The 26,682-nt window shown below is 34.2% G+C and overlaps 1 protein-coding gene across 3 annotated transcripts in view; it reads left to right on the top strand.

Moving 5' to 3' along the window:
- Positions 1-26,047, top strand: part of LOC118183947 (cytochrome P450 315a1, mitochondrial-like) — a 123,290-nt gene extending 97,243 nt beyond the window's left edge. For 2 of the 3 annotated variants that reach the window (XM_085820406.1, XM_035353563.2), the window contains exons 2-8: positions 3,924-4,120; positions 16,575-16,781; positions 17,614-17,774; positions 18,703-18,869; positions 20,586-20,664; positions 21,352-21,555; positions 21,808-26,047. In XM_085820406.1, the coding sequence (XP_085676532.1) occupies positions 3,979-4,120; positions 16,575-16,781; positions 17,614-17,774; positions 18,703-18,869; positions 20,586-20,664; positions 21,352-21,555; positions 21,808-21,924 (1,077 nt within the window). In that variant the 5' untranslated portion in view covers positions 3,924-3,978 and the 3' untranslated portion in view covers positions 21,925-26,047. Of the gene's footprint in view, positions 1-2,270; positions 2,291-3,923; positions 4,121-16,574; positions 16,782-17,613; positions 17,775-18,702; positions 18,870-20,585; positions 20,665-21,351; positions 21,556-21,807 lie in introns of those variants that run through there. The other variant, XM_085820407.1, reaches the window with a different exon arrangement.
- The last annotated feature ends 635 nt before the right edge of the window (positions 26,048-26,682 follow it).

Raw genomic sequence — 26,682 nt, 5'->3', positions numbered from 1 at the left:
GATAGCCGGTAATGTAAAACTGCGCATTCTGCAAAGCGGGCTGGTTAAATTAAAGGTTTACTAAATATAATACTAAATATAATCTAAATAAATACGTGTGCAGGGAAGCGGTTAAAATTACAAGGACAAGGAAGAAGTTTAATTTCTTATTCTTGCAAATTTTATGTGCATCCGTCCAGACGGTATCATACCTCCAAGATCCCTATTATGAAATACATAACTTGCTTTCCCTTTTATTTCAGGAATATTAAAGAGAACTCGCGAATGATGTCAGTTGTAAATGTTGATTATACAACTTTGTGTGAAGCTGAATTTCATAATATTAGACATCTTTCAGAGGAAATGCCTGTAAGCAAATAACATTGTTCAACCTTTGCAAGTTTGGTATTATGCTGTCTTGGCATTTGAAGTTAACTTACTATAATGTATTTCTCTAAACTACCTGAAATAACAACTGGTACTGAAGTAATTTTAAGATTCAATTAAATGTAAATCATTTGTGAAATGAAAGCATATTTTGTAGCAACTCTTTTTGCATCATTCTCCAAAATGAACTTAAAAGTGTTGTCTTTTAATTTCCAGAGTTCGTCATCATTTTTCATCACTTTCAAGAAACGCGCTTTTCTAAAAACTACGTGTTTGCCTGAGCTTCATATTATTGATTATTATTGTAAGTTTTAACTTTATAAGGAATTTTAACGTTCTTTCAGGTCAAACGGGGGGAGGAACAGTCGTGAATTCTCAGGATAAATACGTCTTCTTAAACATTATAAATAATTGGGGTTTTTCAGTATGAAGTTCAGACTTAATTTTCTAAATTAAAGTTTTAACTTGCTAAATTTGAAAAAGTTGAAATTTCTTTCAAAATTAATTAATATTTTCATCTTGGATAACTTTCAGGGGAATTTATATTGAAAAGTATTTATATACTGGAATAATGAAAACTATAAATGTGATTTTTGCAAATTTAATGGTATGTTAAAAGGATTTTAGACTTCTGTAATGTTTAGAAACAAATAACCAATGAAATATAGTCTTCCTTCTTTTAAATATGAGTATTCATTTGACTTTTGTAGAGTACAAAATTTCATTATTTAGACTTAACTACGTTTAGAAGAAACTAAGTTCTCCTTCATGGGGAAATTATTTAATTCAGTCGTAATTAAAGTTTAGAGATAGTACGTTATTGTTGTTAAAATACGTATGTCTGTAATGAAAATTATTTTCATTTTATATTTATCAAAATTAGCTCTTTCGTGACTCTGCTTTGGAATTTTTTCAAATGGACTTATCTCAGATTACAAGTTCCAAAATTTAAATATGTGACAACCGATTGAATTCTTTCAAGTGCTGAATAAGCTCGTAAATAAGACACTCGGCTAAGAACATCTCATTGTAACGAAACTTTTCTGACACGTAGTTCACTATCGCATAATGATGTTATCAACTTTTTCAGGAGTTTCGGTGAATAATTTAGAATACTGCGTTCTCTCTTGAACAGGGTTCTTTTGGTACTTTTACAAAACTTTACTTTTTACTTACCTTATTCTTTGATACTATGGCTTGATTCCACGAGAAAAAGTTTTTTTTATTTGTAATTTAATCCAAGATGCCTGGCAGAAGAAATGAACGCAATATTGTTTCGTCTTCAACATGCTAACATGTTCCCTTCCGAAGATGAGTTAAATCTTTAAAACCCAAAAAGTTATCATTCCATACAGTATGTTTCTGAAATCATTCTGCTTGGATACAGTATTGAGTGTTGAATATGTATAAAATACTGTAATTTCATGTAATTGTTTATACGCTTTAGATAAAAGGTGAGATTCCATTGTGTCATTAGAGAGATTAAAAGGTTTAGAATATGATGAAAAATGACATTTGAGACATTTATTGCTCTTGAGTCGCATGAAAGCACGGGGACAGTTTGGGAAAAACACGAGAGTTTGTGAATTTGCCCCGATTTGCAGTAGAATAATGAGAATTAAAATTTAACAGGAGAAACTTACGCCATGAACATATGCTCTATTTCTCCCATTCCTGAAATCTGGGCCATGAGCCAATTTACATATTTTGTCCAATGATTTTAAACTCATTCGTTCTGTCTGTAAGTTTATACCTGTTAAAAGCACAAAGCTGTTTTCAAAGAACTCAATCTCAGTTTTAAAACTGGGACAAGAATGCTAATTGAAAATTTCTTAATGTTAAAAATTTTTCCTAACAACGTTCGATTTAGTTTCTCTTCAATATTTTACTTTCATAGGTATATTAGATAAAATAAAAGAAACTGGTAAATATAGGAATATTTTTGTGGTTAATTTTGAATAAAAAGTTTAATCAATAAATATGAGATGTAATCACATATTTGTTTTACGCTTTTACTTCTGTAAATCATCTGAATATCGATGAAAACTAATAAGTTTTCGGTACTGCCGTCAAATCCACGAAACTGCATTTCGCCTCCCATTTTCTCCTAAATGCATTTTCTGATTTATTTTAAATATTCTGTCAAGAAAATTACTAGTCTATTGGATGCAATTAGCAGCTATTATGTAAAAGTTACTCATTTTCCCCTGACGTTTGAAATCCTTTAAACGCGTTTTCGAAACAACTATTTTGTAGATTCATGTTTTTGGTGTAGTGGTTTGGTTTATTTTTTGATTATGATAAAGCACGCGAAGGCTATTTCCCTAAGGGAAGGGATTCCTTCGTGGAATACTTTCTAAGGAAAATTGGCTTATATACAGGTTGCACATGGGAGGACATATGCAGCCAGTCCAGTCGGGATTCGAACTCTGGACTCAAAGCAGCGACTTTACCGCTCAGACGCAGATGGACACTTTTGGTGCAGTGACCTAAGCTATTGTAAAGTTCGAGCATTTAACTTTTCATTCTGCTGTATGATAACTAGTTTTCAGAACTCGTGAGACCTTAAACGAAGCAGAAATACTGAGAGTAATATATATTAAGTGAAACTGATCAGGAAATATCGTAACTGTGTAATTTGAAACAAGTCTTTTCGTCGGGTATGGTTGGCTTAATGACTTAAAAAAAATTTTTAAACTAAGAAATGCACGCGAACTTGAATATGTTGCAGATTTCATCCTTCTTATGAAATAACTTCCTTAATTGGACGAATTTTTTAAGAATCGTTTTTACAAATGCATCTTTAAGTAACAAATGAGCCAACTCCTTATCAAGATATAATTGCGCCAAAGGTTCAGAAATTCTGGAAAGAATCTACTGATTCATGCATTGTTGTTTTAAGTTGAATATATGTTCAATTGTTGAGGTTCAAGACTTTTTTTTTTTTTTTTTTTTCATGATTGCATGAATTCTTCTAAAGCAAAATGTGAGTGTATTTAACATTTGATATTAACGGATGTAATTATGCTGTATGCGCGAGTTTGGCGAAAAACTATAGCATTCATTTAGCGATTGATTTTTTTAAGAACACGCAAATTAAAATTATCGTTTTGTACTAATTTCAAATGAAGCTACCCAATGCTTATTCGGGCTTTTTTTTTTTTTTTTTTTAAATCGAAATTCCTTTCAAATTGGCATTAAATTTTTGTCCGATTTTATAATTTAGATGAATGTAATAGCCACACGGGCAGTCGAATAAATGCGCCTTTAAGAGTTAGTTTCGAAAAGAGCTTGAGAACAAGGCTTAGTTTCGACATGCCTGCTTTTATGCAAACTATATTTGCTCCTTTGCAAGTGCTGGGCTCACGTTTACTACTAGCGTGCAAGCAAATAACAATCACGTTTGTTTACAAGCTGAATTTTATGCACGCGTATTTAAATGTGGGCTTTAGTACCTCGAGGTCGTAAGTGTTGTTTGCTGCTGTGAACGCAATATAGAAACAGGGGAAGGTGCATTTTCGCAATGCCGAGTGATTAATGCTCCCTTTCGCTTCCAGGGACGGCGAGCAGTGGCGAGACAGGAGAAAGCTCCTCAACGAGGCCCTCTTGTCGATGGGCGAGGTCACTAAATACGAACAGGCTTTCAATGACGTAGTGACAGATCTCACTGACCGCTGGCAGACTGTCTCCCGCAGAGAAGAGGATGGCGTCGTTCCGAACCTCGAGAACGAGCTCTACAACTGGTCCATTGAAAGTAAGTGAACTTCTTGCACTTCAGATGTTCATTATTACCTAAACATAAATAAAAAGAAGACTAGCTGGTGCGCTAATGAAAAGGAGCAAATAAATTTTTAAAATAATTAAAATTATATATTTAAATAATTAAAAATTTATATAAAAAGCAATAAGGGTGTTAAATTGAAATTGTTGAGGAGAAGCAGGTAAAGTAACTGTTTCATATCAGAGCATTGTAATCATGGAACATCCTTTCTTACCTAAATATTTTTGAGCAAGTGGTTCTTTTTACATTTATTTACAAAAGATTAAATTTGAAGATCTAACACATGTTGAAATAGTAGAATTCCTAAATAAATTGTTGATTAGAAATTAATTTTTTCAGTTATATATTAAATAGTATATTTGATCGGATTTGTTTGTAAGATCTGCCTGGAATTTTTTAAAGAGACCGTTGTATAGTATTTTAAAAACGACTGAGTGTTTTTATTAAAACAACCATCAATTTAATTTTAATGAAGCAAGTCATTTGAAAATTCCATTTGTTATATATACAAATTTCTTACGATATCGGATGATTCGATACTAAACCTACAGAACATTGAAACGTTTTCTCTTATGTATTAAAATTTTTAGGTTCGACTACATTCGTAATTTTTTTCTTTGCCATTAATTGCTGCAGAATAATTTGACATGCATGTTATAATGAAAAAATGGAATTTCTTCCGTCACGGCATTTAGTAACAACTGATCAAAGTATAATTCCAGTTATGTATTATTTTATTACGTGACAGTTCGATCGAGAAATATTTTCATAAAATGCTTTCCAGGCATTATTTTGAGAAATTTTAATTAGTAAAACTTAGAAGATTAAATATAGTAAATCCAAAAAAAGTTTATGCGTATGTAAAGAGCAGAATCCAAAAACTCTATTTTGACTTATTGAACTGACAGGAAATGCGAACAGTATATACTGTTCAAAAAATACTTTTTAAAACCGATCATGACCACCAGATGTCGCAATGTTAGAAATTCGACTCCAGGAAGGTCGAAATACGTCTTTCTCTTCCGCCAATATCGAAAGTTGATGTCCTCGTATGTAGGCTGCCTGAGGTCACACGCACCTCTCTTTTTTGAGTTCTTGTTTTTCTTTTAATATATGTAGTCAACCCCGTTATTGTAGCGTATTCCAGCTCATTACGAAGGCAAAACGGAAGAAGACTAAAACAATTCTCGGCACGCTGTCGGCTGTAAAAGAATTTGCTTCCGTAATTCTTGTCTCAGTGAATCTTTGAATAGATTTCTTTTCCTAGCCGAGCGTTTTAAAAGAAGATAATAAAAATACGCTCAGGTTCTTCAAATTCCACTTTAAAAGAACGAAGAACATGCACGAGAAAATTTTTATTTAGTATTCATTCCATTCCCAATAGTATTCTTGAATTCTGACGTAATATAACCTGATTGTAAAACCCTTAATTATAATTCATTCGTTATAACCCATTATCAGAATTCTCTGCATAAGATGATCATATTACGAAAAGTAATTTTTCTTTATTCAAATTATGACTGATTTTTATAGATGCGAGAAGGAACCTTTTTGTTTCCATAAATATGAGAAAATATATCGCGCGTTTGTTCTAAGGCGAAGGTGCTCTACAAGTAGCCGAGTGATTAAAACCGCTGAATACTAGAAGTCCGACATGATTCTATTCGAGGCGAACGGGCTAGCTGCATGGTTAGTTTTCGTTGTTTCCCTTATGTGTAACGTGAATACGAACCAGTTTTCCTTCGACAGTCCTCCACGAAGGCAATCCTCACCTTAGCTAGCCCTCGTGTGCTTTCCCGTATTCAGATAATAGATTAATAAGTCGGTTAATTAGGCTAAATAATTGGCAGCGCATTATCAAGGAATAATGTTTTTGATTTTAATCCTGCATGATATGAGTTGCATTTCGCCGCTTCATGTGGCAAAACGTAATTGCATTTCTTTTGGTTAAGCAAAAAGTCTGACAGTATACATTAAGAATAATAAATTTGTAACGTTTTAGTTTGAAATAGGTTTTGCATATGAAACTGGTACCATTGCTCAGATGCCTATACCTTCTTCAGATTCATTTAGTCTCAAGAAACACATTTAAAAAATTGAATATTTTAATGATACTTTACTGTTAGGAACTTTAGAAAAGGAAATTGCAATTTTTATTTTGTAGCAAGACTTATGAGACAAGAGAATGAACGTAAGTTTTAATTCCAGTAATCTCTGAAGAAACTTGGAAAAAGAATTTTTTGGAAGGGGAGTATATCTATTTTATTTTAACATTTACACAACGAGTTACACCATGAGTTACAGGTTTAACAACGGGAAAGTTATTACATAGCATTTATTCTATTCACGTCTACATTTGTCCCACAAGTTTTTCTTTCCTTCCCCTCTCAATATCAGAGAAAGAATTGATGATTGCACGCCGATCGTCTAATAGTGTCAAGGCCAAGGAGAATGAAGCGTGCAGTATATTACACTGTAGCATCCGCTGCAAAACGCTGATACATTTATCCTGAACTTTACTTGTACTGTTTCATAATGAGAAGGAACGAGTTTGGCGAAATCGTCAGTTACGAGTTGATCTTCATTTTAAATATACCATGAATGGAAGTTACCATTTTTTTTTTTTTTTTTTTTTTTTTTTGTTCGGTAATACTTATGGTATTAACAACAGTAATGCACGCAGGTGTAGATTTTGAATAAAACAGTCTTTGAGGGCGATAAAACAAGCCTTCAGAAGCAAAGTAATTTTTACATTTATCCATGTATCGTATCGCTTATTTCAGTTGAAAAGTTTACTTTGAAATTTTTATATTTTAATAATATTCAGTAAAATTTTCTATAGGCGTTTCAAGCTAACTTTCATTAGGGCTTCTATGTGTTTTGCTTACAAAAATTAAGTGCAGATTACAAGCAGCGAGTAAAAAAATTTAATAACGATAAAGGAAAATTAATAACTTGCGTGTGAAATCAAAAGGGGGAAATGTTGTATAATACTTAAAGAATACCATTTGATTAACTAAATAATGGTTGCATCTGTGACTTGTTTTCCCCAAATTTTTTATTTTGACCCTAGCGCATATCCCCCCCCCCCGTAACGTGAAGTACATTCCCGAAACATAGATTCATCTGTTCTCAATAATTTTCATTTTGTGCAATAATCCGAACATTTCGGGAGTATCATAAAAACAGTTCTCTCTGAAACCGCTTAAATCCTTTCTTGCGAAATTTGTTTCTATATAAATTCGCATCGTCACATTTTAATTTATTTTTACGATATTGCTGGATTAAAAACATTTATTTTAAAATGCAGATTCCATGAATGGAAATGAAGTCTGATGATATTTTGAGATTACGTAAAGTCCGTGAGTTGTTAGGACTCATAGTATTTGATTATGAAACTTTGTACAAAATTTCTGGAAGTATATCAATGCATTTATTTAGAAAAAAATCGTTTTTTCAAGATGGCCACCATATAAAAGTCCAGTTCTATGAAGCATTAATAGTGGAATTGACATACAACTCTTAATCCATAGCATATCTAATTATTGAAAAGCAGAACTATTACTGATAACATTTCCATCCTATGGGTATCAGCCAAAACAAAATGGAATTGTGAACGAAAAAAAAAAAAAACTCTGATACACACACTGGTGACGGCGGAAAAGTTAAAAAAAGAAAAAAGATTTTACCCGTGACATAGATTTCTTGTTGTGGGAAGATGGGCAGAAATGGTGTCATTGTCAACAGGGGCGGTGGAAGGCCGTGTCCTTGACGTTCAAGAAAGATTCTTCGTAACCTCTTCAGGCTTCTGCAACTGTTACGGGCCAACCAGTTTTCAACCTTGTAATCTACTTACAGACGGTGTCGGTGTTTGTAGGCGGTCGATAACGAATGGCCTTTGATGTACAGCAAGCGCGGAAGTAAAACGTTCCCCATTTCTCTTATCGTATTCGGCACGACTGCATTGTAATCATTTAATATGGTTCGAGCTCTTCTGATTAGTACCGAGTTTTAAATAGGTGTAAAAATCTTAAAATATCTCTTTCTATTTATGTTTAAATCAAGAATTTGCATATTTTTTGATACCTTGATATTCAGTAAAAATACATGCATTCAGTAAAAACGCGCTTGCATGGAAACTTAAGGGGGTCCATAATAGAGCCTTACGGTAGAATGTTTACGCAATATATTAAAGTTTGACGATAGAGGATCATAATGTAAAAAGTCTAATTCAATACTATATTAACCTTCTCGTCGTATAGTATGTTTTCTAGAAACCTGGTCATTAAGTTTTGCTAACCAAAAAACATTTTATTGCCTGCGGAATATCATATGCATTTTGGTTCCTTTTATCAGTTTCTGTGAAAATTTTAAGTTCGTAGTTTTTAAGGAATTTTTAGCCCTAAAGTCCGTTAACCCGAATGGGCTATTAGTCTCGAAACCGGATTTTGCGTTGTGTACTGTAAACTGCGATTCACTTCAAATTGTTTCAACCATATACTATCGCCCTGTGTTATTTTTAAAAAAATTAAATAATGAAGAATTTGCATGTACTGATAAATAATCTGTTTCTTGCGTTGTGAAAAACGACGAGGTAGATGGTTTTGAACCATAGGCACTCCGTAAAACGAACTCATTAGTACCTAGAGTCATTAAATTTGGAATAACGTATCTCTATCCGAGTATGTGCACCTACCTGGATGCCCGAATTTGAATTTCGAATTTTATTTTATATTTTGTAAATCTTTAATGAATTTTGATCAACATGCTCAGTGATTTTGAAAGCGAGCAGTGGGAAATACTGGACGAAATAAAACACTTTTATATCTCCAGCGCGCGCGACTGTTTGTCAGAAATTCTGATGATACGCTGTTTTTAAATATTTGGAATTTTACCGTTGAAATGAAGTTTGTCACCCAAGTGTCAGGAACATGATATCTAATAAAGTTAGCACAGAAACAGTTAATAATAAAGATACAATAAAAATTAAGTACAAAAAGCAAAATCTGAAAGTGTTAAGATTTTAAACGGATGCCCAAAAGAATTTTTTAAGGATTTTTGAGCTCTCCCTGAGCTCGCAGTCTACAAGTCTGCCGTTACATTTACTCCTGCTAACCTCCCTTTTATTGGTCCTTTTAGCTTTATTGTTAAGCATCATTTCCTTTGCACTTATTCCATATAAAATTCAACAACAAAAATTTCAAAGACGGCCTATTTTAGAATATTCAATGCAGTGTTAAGTATTGGCATACATTTTCCGTTTTTCAGTCTGTAGCGAATAGTTTATCCAACAGATGGCAGTATCTGCCAAGCTCCTTTGGTAATTGTCAATGCGCATGCGCAAGTGGAGTGAAAAAAGAAGTATGTTTTTAGGAGAATGAGCTTTCGTTAATAATGTTGCTGCGCGTTTTCGCTGTGTAAATAAAAGTATATTTTTATATCATAGATGTTCTTTACTCTCTAATGCGAAGCACTAGGTTAGTGCACGAATCTCTTCTGATTCAGAAACCATTTTCAAACCGTGGATCACCACAATAAAAAGTGGCGTCCGTCTGACAGGACGCATTAGTTAGGTAAAGGACACTTTTGATGGTTTAACAGCAGAAATGGAAGCCTTGAAAGTAAGAAGAATACCACTGCGTGCAGCCTTCACGAAAGCATATAATAGCCTACATGGACATTTGAAGGAGTCAGAATTGAACAGTGATGTTCTATTATCGTCCCTGGAAATTCTGGAAGATAAAGGAATTCGACTACAACAGTTGGATGGAGAAATATTGGATCTCTTATCAAAATCGAAAGAAGTCTCGCAAGAAGAATATACTAAAGAATTTGAGTCATGTGAGACTTACAAGGAGAAATTAATAGCAGCCAGGATGAAAGTGAAGCAAATCACTGTGAAACTAGAGAAAAATTTGCTGACTCATGCATCGGTAAATGAAACCAGAACTGTTGATTCAAGAACAACGGCAACGAATTTGAAGCTTCCGAAAATAAATTTGATTGAATTTACAGGTGATCCACGACAATGGTTGAATTTCTGGAATACCTTTAGTAAGATACACGAAGATCCAGTGCTAGATGATCATTTGAAATTCGTATATCTGATCCAGGCTACTGCTGCCAAATCGAAAGCACGGGAAATAGTGCAGAGTTTCCCGACAACTAAAGAAAATTATCCGAAAGTCATCGAACATTTAAAGAACCGTTTTGGACGTGAAGATATTCTTATACAAGTGTACGTTCGGGATTTATTGAATCTTGTGTTGATAAATAATAATGCAACCAAAAAGGACTTTGCGCTATCATCGTTGTACGACAGTTTAGAAACAAAACTGCGTGCTCTGGAATCTCTCGGTGTGACTGAAGATAAATACGCTAGTGTTATTTTTCCGTTAGTTGAATCTTGCCTGCCCCCTGACATCTTACGCGTGTGGGAGAGGGAACGGGAGAGCTCGTCACAACAAGGTAAGAGCGATCTTGAATCTATTCTTCTGTTTTTGAAAAATGAAGTGATATCTGAAGAGAGAATTAAATTAGCGCGTTTTTCTTTTGATAAAAGTAGAAAATCTAAAAGTTACATTAATGATGAGCCTAATATTCCTACTTGTAATGATTTGTATACAGGAGACAAATTTAAAGAAAATGCTCCTATTAAGAAAGTTGAGGAATCGTGTTTATTTTGTGATAAGCCACATTTAACAGAAAAATGTTTTAAAGCTAGTACGCTTACATATCAGGATAAAAAAGATTTAATATTTAAGAAGGGTTTATGTCTATTATGCTTGAAGAAAAACCATATTTTTCGTAACTGTAAGTCCAAGGTTAAGTGTTTAATTTGCCAGAAAAGGCATTTGTCAGTAATGTGTCAACAAGTTCCTTCTCAATTGAAAGAGACTAAACAAGTAGAGCCTGTGGCGAAAAATGAGGTCAATGTTTTGGCTAGCAGATCCGCGAGCTCCGATGTGTTACTACAAACATTAATCGTAAGGGTAAAAAATGGCAACAGGGAAAGGATAGTCAGAGGGATTATAGATACGGGTTGCGAGAGAAGTTATTTAACGAAAGATATTACAGATTCTTTGAAATGTAACAGTGTTGGTGAAGTGAAATTAGTTCATAAATTATTCGGAGGTGTAGAAACAAAAGAAAAATTGCATTCTAAATATATAGTTAATTTGAGTAGCCTTGATAATAAATATGTATGTATGTATGTGAATTGTTTAAGTGAATCTGTTATCTGTTCTGATGTTAAGAAAATACCTAAAGGTCCTTGGTTGAAAGAACTTCGTAAATTAAATATTCAAGTGTCAGATGTAGAGGGTAATGCTCTCGAAAACGAAAGTGACATTAAATTGTTGATAGGTTCTGATATTGCTGGAAAATTATTCACCGGAAATATTAAATGTTTACAAAGTGGTCCGGTCGCGATGGAAACAAGTTTGGGATGAATTTTAATGGGTAAAATTCCAGCGAAGGAATCTTCGGGTATAAATGATTCCCTTGCATGCGTTTCTTTATTGCTAAACGAAAGATCAGCAGAAAACTTGTGGAAGTTAGACGTTATTGGTATAAATGACCCAGTTGAGTTTAAAAAGAAAGCTGAAATTCATGAGGAGACCATGCAATATTTTGAGGAAAATTTGAATTTGGATTCAGACGGGAGATATGAAACTGCATTACCTTGGGTACTGGACCCCTCTCGCTTGTCTAATAATAAAACGTTGACAGAAAAACGCCTGACTAATACGCGAAGGAAATTATTAGATTCGAATCAAATTAAAGTTTATCAGGAAGTATTTGATACTTGGTTGAAGGAACGAATTATTGAAGAGGTAAATGAAGGCGAAGTAAATAGAGAGCACTATTTGCCTCATAGGCCGGTTTTTAAAGAATCTAGTGAAACTACGCGAGTAAGGCCAGTTTTTGATGCTTCGGCACACGCCAAAGGAGAACTTTCCTTAAATGATTGTCTTGAGAAAGGTCCCAACCTAATAGAAATAATTCCAACATTGTTGAATCGTTTTCGGAAATATCCTCTTGCAGTAATTTCAGACATTGAGAAAGCTTTCTTGCAGATTGGTATAAGAGAGAAGGATAGAGATTATTTGCGTTTCTTTTGGAAAGGTGCAGAAGAAGAGAATACTAAAATTTACAGACATAGTCGCGTGGTTTTTGGGCTTAACTGTAGTCCATTTTTGTTAGCCGCTACGTTGAACTATCATTTAAATCGTGCCCCAGATCAGTTTGCAGTTACAGCCAACATTTTGAAGGAGTCCTTCTATGTTGATAATTGCCTGACTAGTTTTAAGAATGTTGAAGAATTGAATAGATTTGTACTAGAATCGAGAATGTTATTGTCACTGGGAAAGTTTAATCTTAGAGGATGGCAGTCGAATTGTGAAACCGAAATAATTCCCAACTCTAAATTAGATACATTCGTTTGCGTTTTAGGGTTAAACTGGGATTTGAAGGATGATACTCTTTCCTGTAAAATTGAGTCACTAAAGAAAGAGGAGATTGTCGCGAGTAAACGAACACTCCTTTCTTGCGCGCATAAGTTATTTGACCCAGTAGGCTTCCTTTCTCCCGTTACCCTGTTCCCAAAGGTGATATTGCAAGAGTGTTGGAAATTACGATTAAATTGGAATCAAAAATTGCCAGAACATTTAGAAAAGAAGTCCGTACAATGGGTAAAGGAAATGAAACTGCTGTCTGATGTCAAAATTCCTAGATGGCTTAATATTGACAGATCGGTTAACGAAGATGTAAGTCTTCATGTTTTCAGCGATGCCAGCAAGCATGCCTATGCTACCTGTATTTTCTTAAGAGTGAAGACCGAAAATAAGGTTTATTTGAATTTTGTGCAAGCACGCACTAGAGTTAAGCCTTTAAAGAGTATATCCATTCCTCGTTTGGAATTATTATCCTGCTTAATCGGAGCACGCTTGAGATGTATGGTCTTTTCAGATTTGAACATGCCAAATTTAAGAACATTCTTCTGGACTGACTCAACAACCGCTTTGTGCTGGATCCAGCGAGACGTACGGTGGGGAACTTTCGTTTGGAATCGTGTCCAAGAAATCAGAACACTTACAAAAATAGAAGATTGGCATTACATCCCTTCGGAGCTGAATGCCGCCGATCTCCCTTCTAGAGGCTGTTCAGTTAAACAGTTTTTGCTGTCGAAATGGTGGGAGGGCCCATCATGGCTGTTAGAACCAGAATCGTCATGGTCAAGAGGCACCGATTTGCCGGACGAAGAGATCATAAATTCAGAAAGGCGTAAATCAGTATTGACAACTCTTAACAAAGATTCTAAACCTGACAATTGGTATTACAGGTACTTTTCATCCATAAAGAAAATTGTACGCATGTTAGGTTGGATTCTTAGGTTTTACTTTAAATTACGAAGAATTACAAACGAAACCTCCAAAATTTCGTCAATTTCGGAAATTAAAAGAGCTGAGATAACTCTTATGTTATTGGTTCAAAGAGAATCATTTAAGAGTGTGAACGATGATAAAATTAAAGACCTCAGACCTATAGTTGATCGTGATGGTTTGATCAGAGCTAAAACCAATATTTCTTATCGCGACGATACTGATGACTTTAAGTTTCCTGTAATTTTGCCATCTGATCATGCAGTAGTAAAATTACTAATAATGAATGCACATAATGAGCTGCTGCATGCTGGTACTTCTATGGTGATGTCTCATTTGCGGGAAAAGTATTGGATCCTCAAAACTCGTAAGACAGTACGAAACTGCATTAGAAAATGTGTTAAATGTCAAAGATTTAAATCCAAAAGTTGTGATGTAACTCCAGGAATTTTGCCGAAAGATATAGTACGTGATGCAAATGTTTTTGAGATGGTGGGTGTCGATCTGGCAGGACCCCTCTACCTTAAAGATGGTCGAAAAGCTTATATTGTTCTTTACACATGTGCGGTCTATAGGGCCATTCATCTGGAGTCAGTAACATCCTTGACAACTGAAGCTTTTTTCCAGTCATTGAGACGTTTCATTTCTCGTCGCGGAAGACCATCTATAATATACTCAGACAATGGCAGTAATTTTAAAGGAGCGGAGAGCCTTCTTCATACAATTGATTGGGAGAGTCTGCTATCAAAAGCCGCTGAGCAAAGAATTCAGTGGAAATTTATTCCTCCTTCCGCACCTTGGTGGGGCGGTTGGTGGGAACGTTTAGTTCAAATGGTGAAACAGATTCTGAGAAAAGTTCTAGGTCGCGCTGCCCTGGATTACGAGGAGTTGCTTACAGTACTATGCGACTGTGAGAGAGTAATCAATACTAGGCCACTTACCTACGTGTCGGAAGACGTTGAAGATTCATCCCCATTAACTCCAGAAATGTTCCTGCGGGAGATTTCCAAATCAGGAGTACCTGATATCGATACAGTGGATAAGGAAAAACTGAGTAAACGAGCTAAGTATCTACAAAAGGTGAGAGAACAACTTAGAGCAAGATTCCGTGGGGAATATCTAGGACAGTTACGTCAGCAGTCCATTAAAAACTCTATAGCTAAACCTCTCCAGGTGGGTGAAATTGTTCTACTTGAAGATAACAACAAAAAACGTGCTTTTTGGAACCTGGCGCGTGTCATAAAGCTGCTACCTGGTCGTGATGGACAAATAAGACTTGCTGTCATAAAAACGGAGACTTCTGAGTTTCTGAGACCAGTGCAAAGACTGTACAGACTTGAGCTGGATAACCCAGTCCAAAAGGATATGACTGAAAATATTCCTATGACTACCAGCAGTGGTAGAACTGTGAAACCAGTGATACGTCTGTGAAATGTTTTGTACTTGTTTGAATACTTTGTAATAATTTGATTTATTTTTATTTTTCTAGGTTTAGTATTATCTGTTAATATGTCTAGAAAATTATGGAATGCTGCATCTCCAGGTAAATTTGTATTTCAATTTAATTAGAACATCTTGGTAGGCATAATTTTATACTTCAATATTGTATACTGTACTATTATGCATATATTATACTTAACAGATGTGTGAATTTACCTCCCAGTAAATTCAGGTGGGAGGAATATGTAGCGAATAGTTTATCCAACAGATGGCAGTATCTGCCAAGCTCCTTTGGTAATTGTCAATGCGCATGCGCAAGTGGAGTGAAAAAAGAAGTATGTTTTTAGGAGAATGAGCTTTCGTTAATAATGTTGCTGCGCGTTTTCGCTGTGTAAATAAAAGTATATTTTTATATCATAGATGTTCTTTACTCTCTAATGCGAAGCACTAGGTTAGTGCACGAATCTCTTCTGATTCAGAAACCATTTTCAAACCGTGGATCACCACACAGTCTTTTTCTCAGTTCGTCATATCAATGTTCAGTTTCTTAATAAGCTGGCTTGGCTAAACTTTTCGTCTTTATTAACGTTTTGTGTGTTAAATTTATTAGTGTTCTTCGCACTTACCCCACATACAATTCAACAGCAAAATATTAAAAAACAAAATATCTTTTGAATTTCTGATAGACAGCCTCGTGCGCTGGCGATAAAAATGTTTTATTCCATAGTGTTGGTACTGCTAGCTTTGAAATCATTGAGTTTGTTAGCCAAAAATTCATTAGTTTTAAGAAATATGAAATAAATAATCAAAGAAATTCGAAATTCAAATCTGGGCTTCCAGGTGCCCATTTTCGGGTGGAGGACTACATTATTTAAAATTAAATTGCCCTAGATACCGTCTTTTCACAGTGCGAGGAACATGCATATATACGTGCATACTTCAAAATTTAATTTCTCTAGAAGTCGTACAGAGCGATAATATTTGGTGGCTACAATTTGAAAAGTGATTCGCCGTTTAAGTGGACTATGCAAAATCTAGTTTCGGGTAGCCCATTTAGGTAAACGCCCTTTTGGGCTAAAACGTTTTGTAAGCCGTCTTACGAAGAAAACTGAACACAGATGTGATAAACTAAAAAAAGACTGGGAAAAAATAGACAAACGTATGCCAGCACTTAACACTGCATTGGGAATTCCAAACATACGATGGTACGCTGCTTTTAAAATGTTTGTGATTTTGAGTCTTATATGGCATAAGTGCAAAGAAAACGGTGCTTAATACAGCTAGCAAGAGTGGGTACAGCATGCTTGGTAGACTGCGAGCTCGGCGAGAGCTTAAAAGATATAAACGAATCCTTTTCGGTGATCGTTAAAATCTGAATATTTTCAGATTTTTTTTAACCATAAAGTGAAACAATTTCCAATTTCTACGAATAAAGGAATATGTAGTAGTTGAAAAATGCTCTAAAACAGTTTATTTATGTATTAATCTCGGGATATTTGCACTAATCAATATCTGCAATCATAAAAATTTTGCTATTTTTAATAAACTAATTACACAAGAGAAGAACTATACTAAATAAACCTTATTTTTGAATTTCTTTACAGCTCTGGGAACCATGGTTTTCGGACGTCGTTTGGGATGTGTTTTACCACCTCAATACAAGAATCAGATGCATGAATTTGTATACTATGTACAACAAATATTCACAGAGTCTGCCAAGTTGTCCGTCATCCCGCCGAAACTAGCATCTGCTTTGAAGTTGCCTGTTTGGAGACGATTCGTAAATGCTGCGGATCATGCCCTGCGAATGGGTAAGTAACACATTTTAGTAATTTTAGTTGAAAGCAAGAGTCATCTTGTACTGTGCATGAAAAGAAACCGAGTGGAATCAAAGTTAGGTTACCGTTTTATGGCTAATAATTAATTATTTAATAAGACTGCTAAACCATGGTAATTCGCTCTGAATTTTGGTTCTCGGCGAATGAGATGGTTGCATAAGGTTTCTACAGCTTTGTCCATGGATATCTCGAGTACAAGACTGTTTCCATAAGAAGCCTCCATGAAGGCATCCCTTTCTTTAAACAACTAGGGCCCACCAGCGGCCGAGCGGTAAAGTCGCTGAACACTGGTAGTTCGGTCCGAGGTTCTAATCGCGCGAACGGGCTGCCTGCATAGGAGTTTTCGTGGTTTTCCCCATGTGTAACGTGTATACGAGCCAGTTTCCCTTAGAAAGTCCTCCTCGAAGGCATCCCTCCCTTTAGGCAGATAGCCCTCGAGGCTTTGCCATAATCACGCACTCACACGCTTTAAGCAACTAGCCCTAGTGTGCTTTGCAGTAATCCGATAAAAATTCAGTACATATGCTGAGCCCTGCTGAAATTCCCCAAATAACTCAGCAAAATAAGCTTATTTTTACTGTGCGAAATGTGGGCCTTTATACAGAATTTTAATTCATACTTGAACTAATTGCATATTTCTTGATCGTGACTGTTTTAAGTAACTACATCCATTGACAAATAAGCTACAATTATTGTGAGAATATTTTTTAAGTCGCACATCAATTGCCCTTTTTACTAATTTGTATTAATGTGAAAGATATATATTATATACGAACAGCAATACTAGAATGTTTATTTCTTATAGCACGAGAATATACCGAAGAAAGAATCAGTGAGATAAAAAATTTGCAAGCTGCAGGCGAAGAAGTACCTGGAGTCCTTAGTCAGCTTCTTCAGTGTAAAGATGTAAGCCGAGACGAAACGGTCAACATCGTCGCCGATCTTATATTAGCTGCGGCAGATACGGTAAGTAAGACTTTTCCGATACACATTTTTAGCCCCTTTTTGAAGGAAAAAATATTTAAGATTAATCGAAAATCAATATTTATTTTAGGATAGTTAAATTAGTTGTTTAACTGTTTTCTTGAGTCATTTTCGAAAAATAGTATACATTAGCGACTTCTATCTAAATGTTTTAAGGAGACTCTCTTAAGCATCGGAGAATGGACAAATAAGAAAATTTGCGCCAAGGGTCGTAAAATGGCGAACGGTTATTTTTTTCTGATCTATACCAGTATTATAAAATGCCTTGAAAAGTTTGTGGAATGTTTGATAATTCAGTAGGCTTGACTTGATTTCAAATGATTTTATTTCTAAAGCTTATGAGCACTGAGAAATGAGCAGTAGAAGGAATTAAAGGGAAACTGTCTCAGTTTATCTAGGAATATTTTATGCAATCTTTTATTTACACAGTCAAAATACAGTAATCCTATGTATATATTTGTTGACCTTTCTCTGGCGTATGGTTTCAAATCACCTACACAGCAAGAGTTTCTAAAGCATATACATTTACGTACACATTCGGTAAAGAGCAACAGGACATCCTAAACGTAATCGAAAGGAACGAATCGCATACGGTTACCTAAGCTGCCAGTTGTGGAAATTAACTCGTGGAATCTACTGCGATTGATTCACTACAGGAAAAACACGTCGTTGGAAAAAAACAGCATTTTGATGGCATAAAGCGAAAGAGCGAACGGTTTTTTCGCTTTAAGTTGTTTGCTCTGCATTTGATGTAGTATATCAGTTTTATATACATGGTTGACAAGTGCAGAATAAGCCTCATTTGAAATCTGGTCAGGGATTTTTAATGGGCTTGGAAAAAGTTGCGCTGTGTCTAAACGTATTTTTATTCTCTTACCTATATTGAATGCCTATTTATTTATCATTCCAGACATCTCACGCGACGCAGTGGGCTCTGTACTCCCTTGCCAAAAACCCCGAGTGCCAAGAGAGATTTTTTTCACAAATTAAAGCCGTCGTTCCTGATGGACAAATTATTACCATGAATCACTTAGAAAAGATCCCTTATGCTATGTGGATCATAAAAGAAACTTTAAGGTAAGACATTTTTGTGAAGTGAAATAATTTGTAAATACAATTTAGTCCCACTGTAATGTGGGTTGAACTTGTTCCGATAATTCTTCTAAAACGTGCAGTAAGCGTAGATTCCAGTTTTGATAACTTTCAAATTAGAGATACAAGGCTAATTTTTAAATATGAACGTCACTGCAAAACAATGACCGGTACTTACGTATTGCCCCAATGACCGGCCAAGTAACGCTGTTCAGCGCCAATAGCCTTGATCCTGCCTTTTAGAATTCCGCAGCACCGATTGAAGACCATTGCCAAAATTTCCACCAACTGTCATCGGGATAATACGTCAAGTACCCAATAAGCTATATAAAGTACGAGAAAAAATATTTTGGGATATCAAGTTTGCCTTCGATGAAATTTGCGTATATTTTATGCTAGTTTAGTTTAGCTTACGCAAATACGTTACAACATAATAGTTGGCATCTGGAATATTTTTAACCCAATGCTTCGATAAACCAACTGAAGCAGAATTTAACTACTACCCCATAACACAGTAGTGACTAAGCTAAAAAAAATAAAGCTTTCAGATTTTACATTACGCCCAAAGGTGCGGTTTTTAGCGTTTTCTGTGTTGCCTTTATTAAGTATCATGTTCTTCGCATTCAAATCATAAAATTCAATTAAACATCAGTATCACAGAACATTTCAAAAAAGTATATCTCTAGAATTTCCTATATAGTCTCGCGCAGTAGATTTTTTTTTTTTTTCGAACAGTGTTGCCATTGCTCTTTGAAATCGTTGAGTTTCTTAAAAATTCATTAAAGTGTTACAAAATATGAAATCGATAATAAAACAAATTCCAGCTTTGGGCTTCCAGATGCCCATGTTAGGAGGAGGAGGATTAAGTTATTCAAAATTTTACGGCTCTAGGTACCGTTGTTTTATCGCAGTGCGAGAAACATACATGCATTTATGCAGATTCTTCATTATTAAGATTTCTTTGAATGTGGCAAAGGGCGATAATATTTGGTGGCTGGCAACAGTTCGAAAAGTGATACGAACATTTACAGCGAATCGACGCAAAATGCGAAAACGAAATTAATTGCCCTTCTAAGCTAACGCTCCATTGGGCTAAAAACCCCGAAATGCTTGGATAATTGATTGCAGTTTATGAATTTATCACCATATGTTTCTTCAAGAACTAGTTTTTATAGTTTAAAATCTTTATCATGTAAACTGAAATCTCTTCCCCAAAGTATTTTCGTTAATCTGATTAATTCACCATCATTAAGTCCTTAGTTAAAATAAGTCATCTAAACATCCGAAATATTCGACATAAAAATTTGAAATATTTTCTAGAAAGGAAAGAGGCCAACCAGCGGCCGAGCGGTAAAGTCGCTGAACACTGGTAGTTCGGTCCGAGGTTCGAATCCCGCGAACGGGCTGGTTGCATGGGCGTTTTCGTGGTTTTCCCCATGTGTAACGTGTATACGAGCCAGTTTCCCTTAGAAAGTCCTCCACGAAGGCATCCCTCCTGTTAGGCAGATAGCCCTCGAGGCTTTGCCATAATCACACACACACACACACACACACTAGAAAGGAAAGAAAGTACAGTAGTGACGTAATGTTCCACACCAGTATACGAGAATAGTTTTATACAATATTGCGTATATATACGCTTCTGAAATGTTTGCTAGCTTCATGTATTCTTTTGACATAAAATTTTTTTTCTCTCTATAGGTTATATCCAATTGCTTCGTTTCTAACACGAGTTTTGCCAGAGAAAATTGTGTTAGGAGATTACGAGATTCCTGCAGGGGTAAGTTTTCGCGTAATCTTTAATTTAAATAACAAATTTGGGAGAAAGATCTGTGCGTTATTACAGTGTTTAAGTTACTGATGCATCATTATAACTGAAAAAAAATGCATATTTCTCAAACTGGGCGAAATGTATGTTTGAATCCATGACAAATTATTCTAAAAATAATTTATTGAGTTTCTAGACTCCATCTGTAGGAAAACTAAACCCTTTATCCAGTTGTTAAAATAAAAGTTTGCGATTTTTAACAAATCATGAAAAGACTCTTAAAGGATCTGAAAGCTTGAAATGGAGGCCCGTTCGTTACTATTTCTTAAAAATAGTTTATTTGGAAGTCATGTAAAAGTATACAGAGATTTTCTACCTTTTATATTTAAAGGCCTTTACTGTCGGATTTCTAAGGAAAATTCACTCATGTCACACGTGATGGAAACTATGAAAACTGTCTTCTTGGGCATCAGAATTTGAATATTGCTACATGCTTAACTGATAGGATATAACTAAACTATGTATAGCATGCAGTGTTGCAATGTTTTCCTCGTACGATTTTATTCTATCGACACATTAACAATGCACCCATTTAAAAGAGGGCTAAATTTTGAATTCAGAATTCAAGAACTTAAATATTTGACTGTAAAAATATCTTATTAAGAAGCTTGTAAATTATAAAAATTAATTTTTTTCTAGAAATTATTCGTAATGTCGCAGTACACTATAGGAAGAAATCCTGAAGAGTTTGAAAATCCTGACAGCTTCAAGCCTGAAAGGTGGGACAGGTCTTCGAAGGATCGTCGGCCAATGTCAAACGGTTGCATGCCTTTCGGAATTGGGGCAAGATCTTGCATTGGGAGAAGAGTGGCCGAACTCAAGATGCGTCTACTCTTAGCTAGGGTAAGTTAGAAAATTAATTTTCTATAAATTCAAGAAGTTAATTTTCAGTCGCTTCGCATTTCGAGTAAATTGCCTGTGTAGAGTTGCAAATTAACCTTCTATATAGTTTTAAATCAAATTTATTACTATTAATAAAGATACGCAAGATAATTTAATCATAAATATACTAATTCATAAGTTAATCTTCTCCAGACTTTTATGATTTTAGCTTTACACGTACTCAAAAACTTGATGAATTCTTTCCTTTTTTAGGCCATTCAGAAATTTCATTTGGAGTCGGCCAACGAGCGTGATGTAGGTATCTCGATGAGGCTGATCACGGCTCCTGATGAGCCCATCCGACTTCGCTTCAAGCAAAGATCCAGTTGAAGTTTAGTGGAACATAAGAAATTTTCAAACTTCTTATCTAATCTAATAATCATTACTTGGAAGAAATGAAAGCTTTAACAAACAAGCTGCTTTTTGAATATCTGCAGAAGGAATATTTAACAGTTCATTCCGGTTTTCTCTTAAACAACAGTTCATTCCGGTTTTCTCTGAAACAGCAATTCATTCAGCTTTTTTCTAGTCGGATGGCAACCCAAGCGAATGATTGCTACATGCATCTTTCCTCATTTAGTTCTTCATATCGCCATTGGTAGGCTTTGACCTTCAGGCTGGAGCAAAGTAACTAATTTTGATGGACAAAACCAGAGGTACTTCCGCAACTGGTTGCGGCGTTCTTCATTTATATATTTAAACAGAGAAAGTCATTGACTTGGATTTCCCTACAAACTATCAAATGACTGAAACAGCTTAACAAAATTTCTCAAGTCTGAGAAAAGTGGTTTTAGCTTGCCTTCTCTCAACGCTGACAAAGGGAAAGTACGTAATGACTTTTAGTCTCAATAACTGTTATTCTCAACATAGTGATTATATGTGTCTCAGCGCAAGTCGCAGAGATAATGAAGTCAGCTACGTTATAGAATGCTTAATGAATTTAAAATTATATATAAAAATATTGAAATTTCTGTTGAGAAAATTTTTGCAATATGTGTTTGAATGTCGATGAACTGAGTATTTGTCAATATTTATACTTTTAAGGCTTGTATTGTATTTTTATTAAGTGTGTATGCGCATGATTGTAAGGGTTAAGCAGTTATGTATAAACATATTAAATTAAAAAGTGCGTATAACTATATGGGTTTAGATTAAATTAAATCTCGATTTATTAAATACGAGAAAATTTAAGTTTAAATATCACTTAAGTATGTAAAAAGTCTGAACTCGTATTACATTGGCGTTTTTGAAAAATATGCATACATTGATGGTTTGAATATTTTTAACAAATTCTATTCCCTGCCGTGTTATGTTTTGCTCCAATTTTCATTCACACCGACTGCAGCAAAAATAATACTCGTAGTTAACTACATTTATTAAAATTATTTATTCCTGCATCTTTCTGAGGGTTGGAAAATAATTTTTATAAAAATGGTTGTTGCAAGCTAAAGACAATCAAAACTTTTATTAAAATCATTACATACATATAGATGAGTTTTCCTCCAGAAGTCACTATTTGTTTGCTTACAAACCTTTCAGAGGTGTATGAGCAAAGGATACAAGAGTTTTGGAGGATGCCAGAATTTTCTATTACTTTATTTATAACCAGAAGTAAAATATGTCCTTGGTAAAGCAGCCTTTTCTTTCTATTGGAGACTAAACTATCGGTGAACATGAATGAAAATTTCAGAGCGACGAATACGTCACGGAGCGTGTTAAGTTCATAAAGGGAAGAATGCAAAGCTTATGCGCGCTTTAAAACACGTCTAAGTAAAAGCGGTGTGTTTTCTTCTTTTACATTAGATTGTCTTTGCATTAAAGTCATTTACGTAATCGTTTCGATATTTGTAAATCAGCTATATTACGATTTGAAAAAGTTTCAAAAACTTGCACTTCACGTTCAGCATTCCTAATGATGGTGGACATGTGGAAGTGCAGACTGGATATTTTCTTTGTTGATTGAAAGCGTTACTTTTGTGGTACTCATTTCATAATTTTAAATTATACGTTATTTTTTAATTAAAAAATTTTGAAATGTTCTTGAAATACTTAAAATTTTTTCCATCTCTCAAAAATTTCATTGTTTTAAAGCGCACATGGGTTTTAAATGAATGTTTTAGAAATCGCAGGTGCATTTGCATAGTTCAGTGGCAAACTAAATAAATTATGATTATGCAATACTTTAATTTGTTATATATCTGCTATGTTAAAAATTAGAAATACCTGTAAAAATTCTCAGGATGTGTTTCATTAGATGTATTAACAACTTTTATCTTGTTAAAACTTGTTATATGTATATAAAAATTTTTGCTATCAATATAAGGTAAAGTGTGATTTCAAAGTATAAATTATTTTGAAAGTTTCGACTTGTGCATGTGAACAGTATCCAAGGAACTGTTTCTTGATTGCATAAAATGTAAATAATAAATGTTCTGAGAGGAGAAATGTTTATGTATTGTAAATGTATTTATCAAAATGTAATTTATGATTCTGGAAGGTTCTGTTGCACCTTTTTGTGATTCTGAAGAAAACGTTTTAGTCATTTTTGCAATGGTAGTTGTGTCAATCCGTGATAATCAAATTCGCCTAAAATAGCTATTGGAATAAAATATTTGAAAATATATTTAGACTTATTTTTTGGCATAGAAGCACTTCTAAGTATTTTAGCCAGTGATTTGTTTTTCGATTGTATATACTCAGTTGAGTTATAAATTCTTCTCTTACCTTATTAATGTATTCCATATGAACTAAATTACTTTGTGAGTAAATTTTCAAAATATTTCTTTATTTGCTCCGTAATTTTGCAAAAAGTTCTCCTTATTCTAGGCTGAAGATAAATTCCTTAAATCTGAGTTTTCATCAAGTGCTCCAAAACAAAAATTTCTATTGCATTGTATATATTTGCCATTTGTAGTAGCAGGATACTCTGTAACGCTTAAATTTTGCGTGCATAAATGAGATATAACCTGAAAAGTGCCCATGAGATTCCACAATTATTAACTGTGGGAAGTGTCAAAGCACGAAAAGAAAATATATTTTTCTAAAACGTAATTCGTTGCAGACAACTGTTAAAAATTACGTCAGTTTCCAATTTAATAAAGGAATTTGACTGTAAATAAAATTTTCAATAATATCAGAGTGACGTTTTGGAAAAAAATTGAAGTCATTCCTAAATCAAAAGATAACAGATTATAGTGCCTCCAAATTATCACCTTTTTTCCCCAAATCAAAGATCTCTTAAAGCAAAATGCATTTATACGGCAATAAATGAACTTATGCGTAGTTTTTGTTCATATATAAGTATATTGCGATTGTATTACGGGTAGTATATAACACTGAGCAATAAAAACCAAACAACCTCAAAATCAATCTCTAGTAAAATACGTACTAATATTTGAAATTAGATTTCTGTGAAACTCTTAAATAAACTGATAGTTAATGACAGAGCTTGTATCATTGTTGTGTACATGTGGTAAAAGAATTCCTTTTCGGCTCTTCAGCTTCAACAATAAAAAGTAAATACTGTCACAGTACTTGAGTACTTTATTAAAATGATTTACATACATTGTTAAAATGATTATGAAAAACCAATGCGTAATAAGCTCCTGCCGCAATGAATACTAATCAGCATGAATTATTTCATTTATCAGTTAATGAAGTCAAATTATTCAGGGATTTATTGGTGCTCGGTTTATGTGATACTTATTTCACCTTTTTACAGAATTTATGACCTCAAATCTTCTGTTATACTAGAATGTTTTAAATTACAATGTTTTTAATATCTTCTGAAGTTATATTTTAATCTAAGGATGAGATAAGTATCGAATTTTCAGGTTAAGTAGTTTAATAGTCAAAACTAATACAATCTTCCCTAAAGAGAATTAAAGCGCACAATCTTAAATTTTCTTAATTTTTTGGCAGTTGTCTTAACATTGTTCATATGTAAATATTACTTAAAAATTAGACCTCCAAACTTTCTTCTCCAGTTCAGTACAGGTTTGTCTTAAATATATGCTAGGAAGGAAGGAAAGCATCATTCTTCCCCCCCCCAATCCCCCAATGTCAATAAAAAAAAATCAAAGCTGTATATTTCAAACAGACGACGATGGAAAGAAAAAGCTTTCCAATCTTATTCTCATTTACGAGTAATAACAGGTACATGCAATTTTTTAGTATTGTATCTCTTTTCATTCTTTTTTCGAAGGAGATGTATTGTGCAGTCTTTGTTCGTTTTTTGTTCATATTTTACAAATGTTAATTATGCAATTACAATTTTCTAAATGTTGTTACATTTTATGTTGATTGAAACACAGCTTTCGTTAGTATTAATATTTTTTCTTGTGCATTGAAAGGTGCAAAATAAATTCACCAGCCAAAATTTGATTTGTTTTTCATTTCGTTTTGCATACTGTAAATTTTTACATTATTGCATTAATAAAGAATGTAAAATATCTCTGTTTTTATCTTAGTATGTACTATGTCGCATTACACAAACTATCGACTCCTGTTCTCAATGACTGTGCATACATTTTCAATTAAAACACTTGTGAAGTTTAAATTACAGATAATTATTTACCCTATTCTGATTGGTATTAAACAAGGAACAAATCTGTAAAGCGGCGTTTATATGAGTTAACAATGACGACAGGTACTTATTGCCTAATTACATATATCGGTTGTGATTCAATGCTTCTTAAATGGTATTAACGAAAAAAATATATTGTTTGGAAGTTCTTAAACTATTAACGAATTAATACTGAATGCACCTGTTCTACTTAAGTAATATCTAATGAATAGTCCTCTATTTGACTCTTAGAATAAAGACGGAATATGTGCAATTTACAAAATTTCAATCCTCCCAGAATTTTAACATTGTTGAACTGGGTCATGAACAACATGCAGTATCACATGACCTCAAGGCAGAATCGGTGGATTGTGAGCAAAAGTTTAATATAAGTAAATTTGCATTCAGTAGAACTTCTGATGACGACGCATGTTTTCAAATTTTAACACTTGAATATTTTGAAGGTGCTCGAAAGACTTTTAGGCGTCGATTCGGTGTAGCACAGAATTTTGCATTGCGGTTAT

This window comes from Stegodyphus dumicola, chromosome 7 (assembly GCF_044657685.1).
Source record: "Stegodyphus dumicola isolate Sdum_Otavi_A_Nest chromosome 7, ASM4465768v1".
NCBI classification, from domain to species: Eukaryota; Metazoa; Arthropoda; class Arachnida; order Araneae; family Eresidae; genus Stegodyphus; species Stegodyphus dumicola.
The sequence above is the reverse complement of the archived record's forward strand: the minus strand, read 5'-3'. Positions and strand labels throughout refer to the sequence as shown.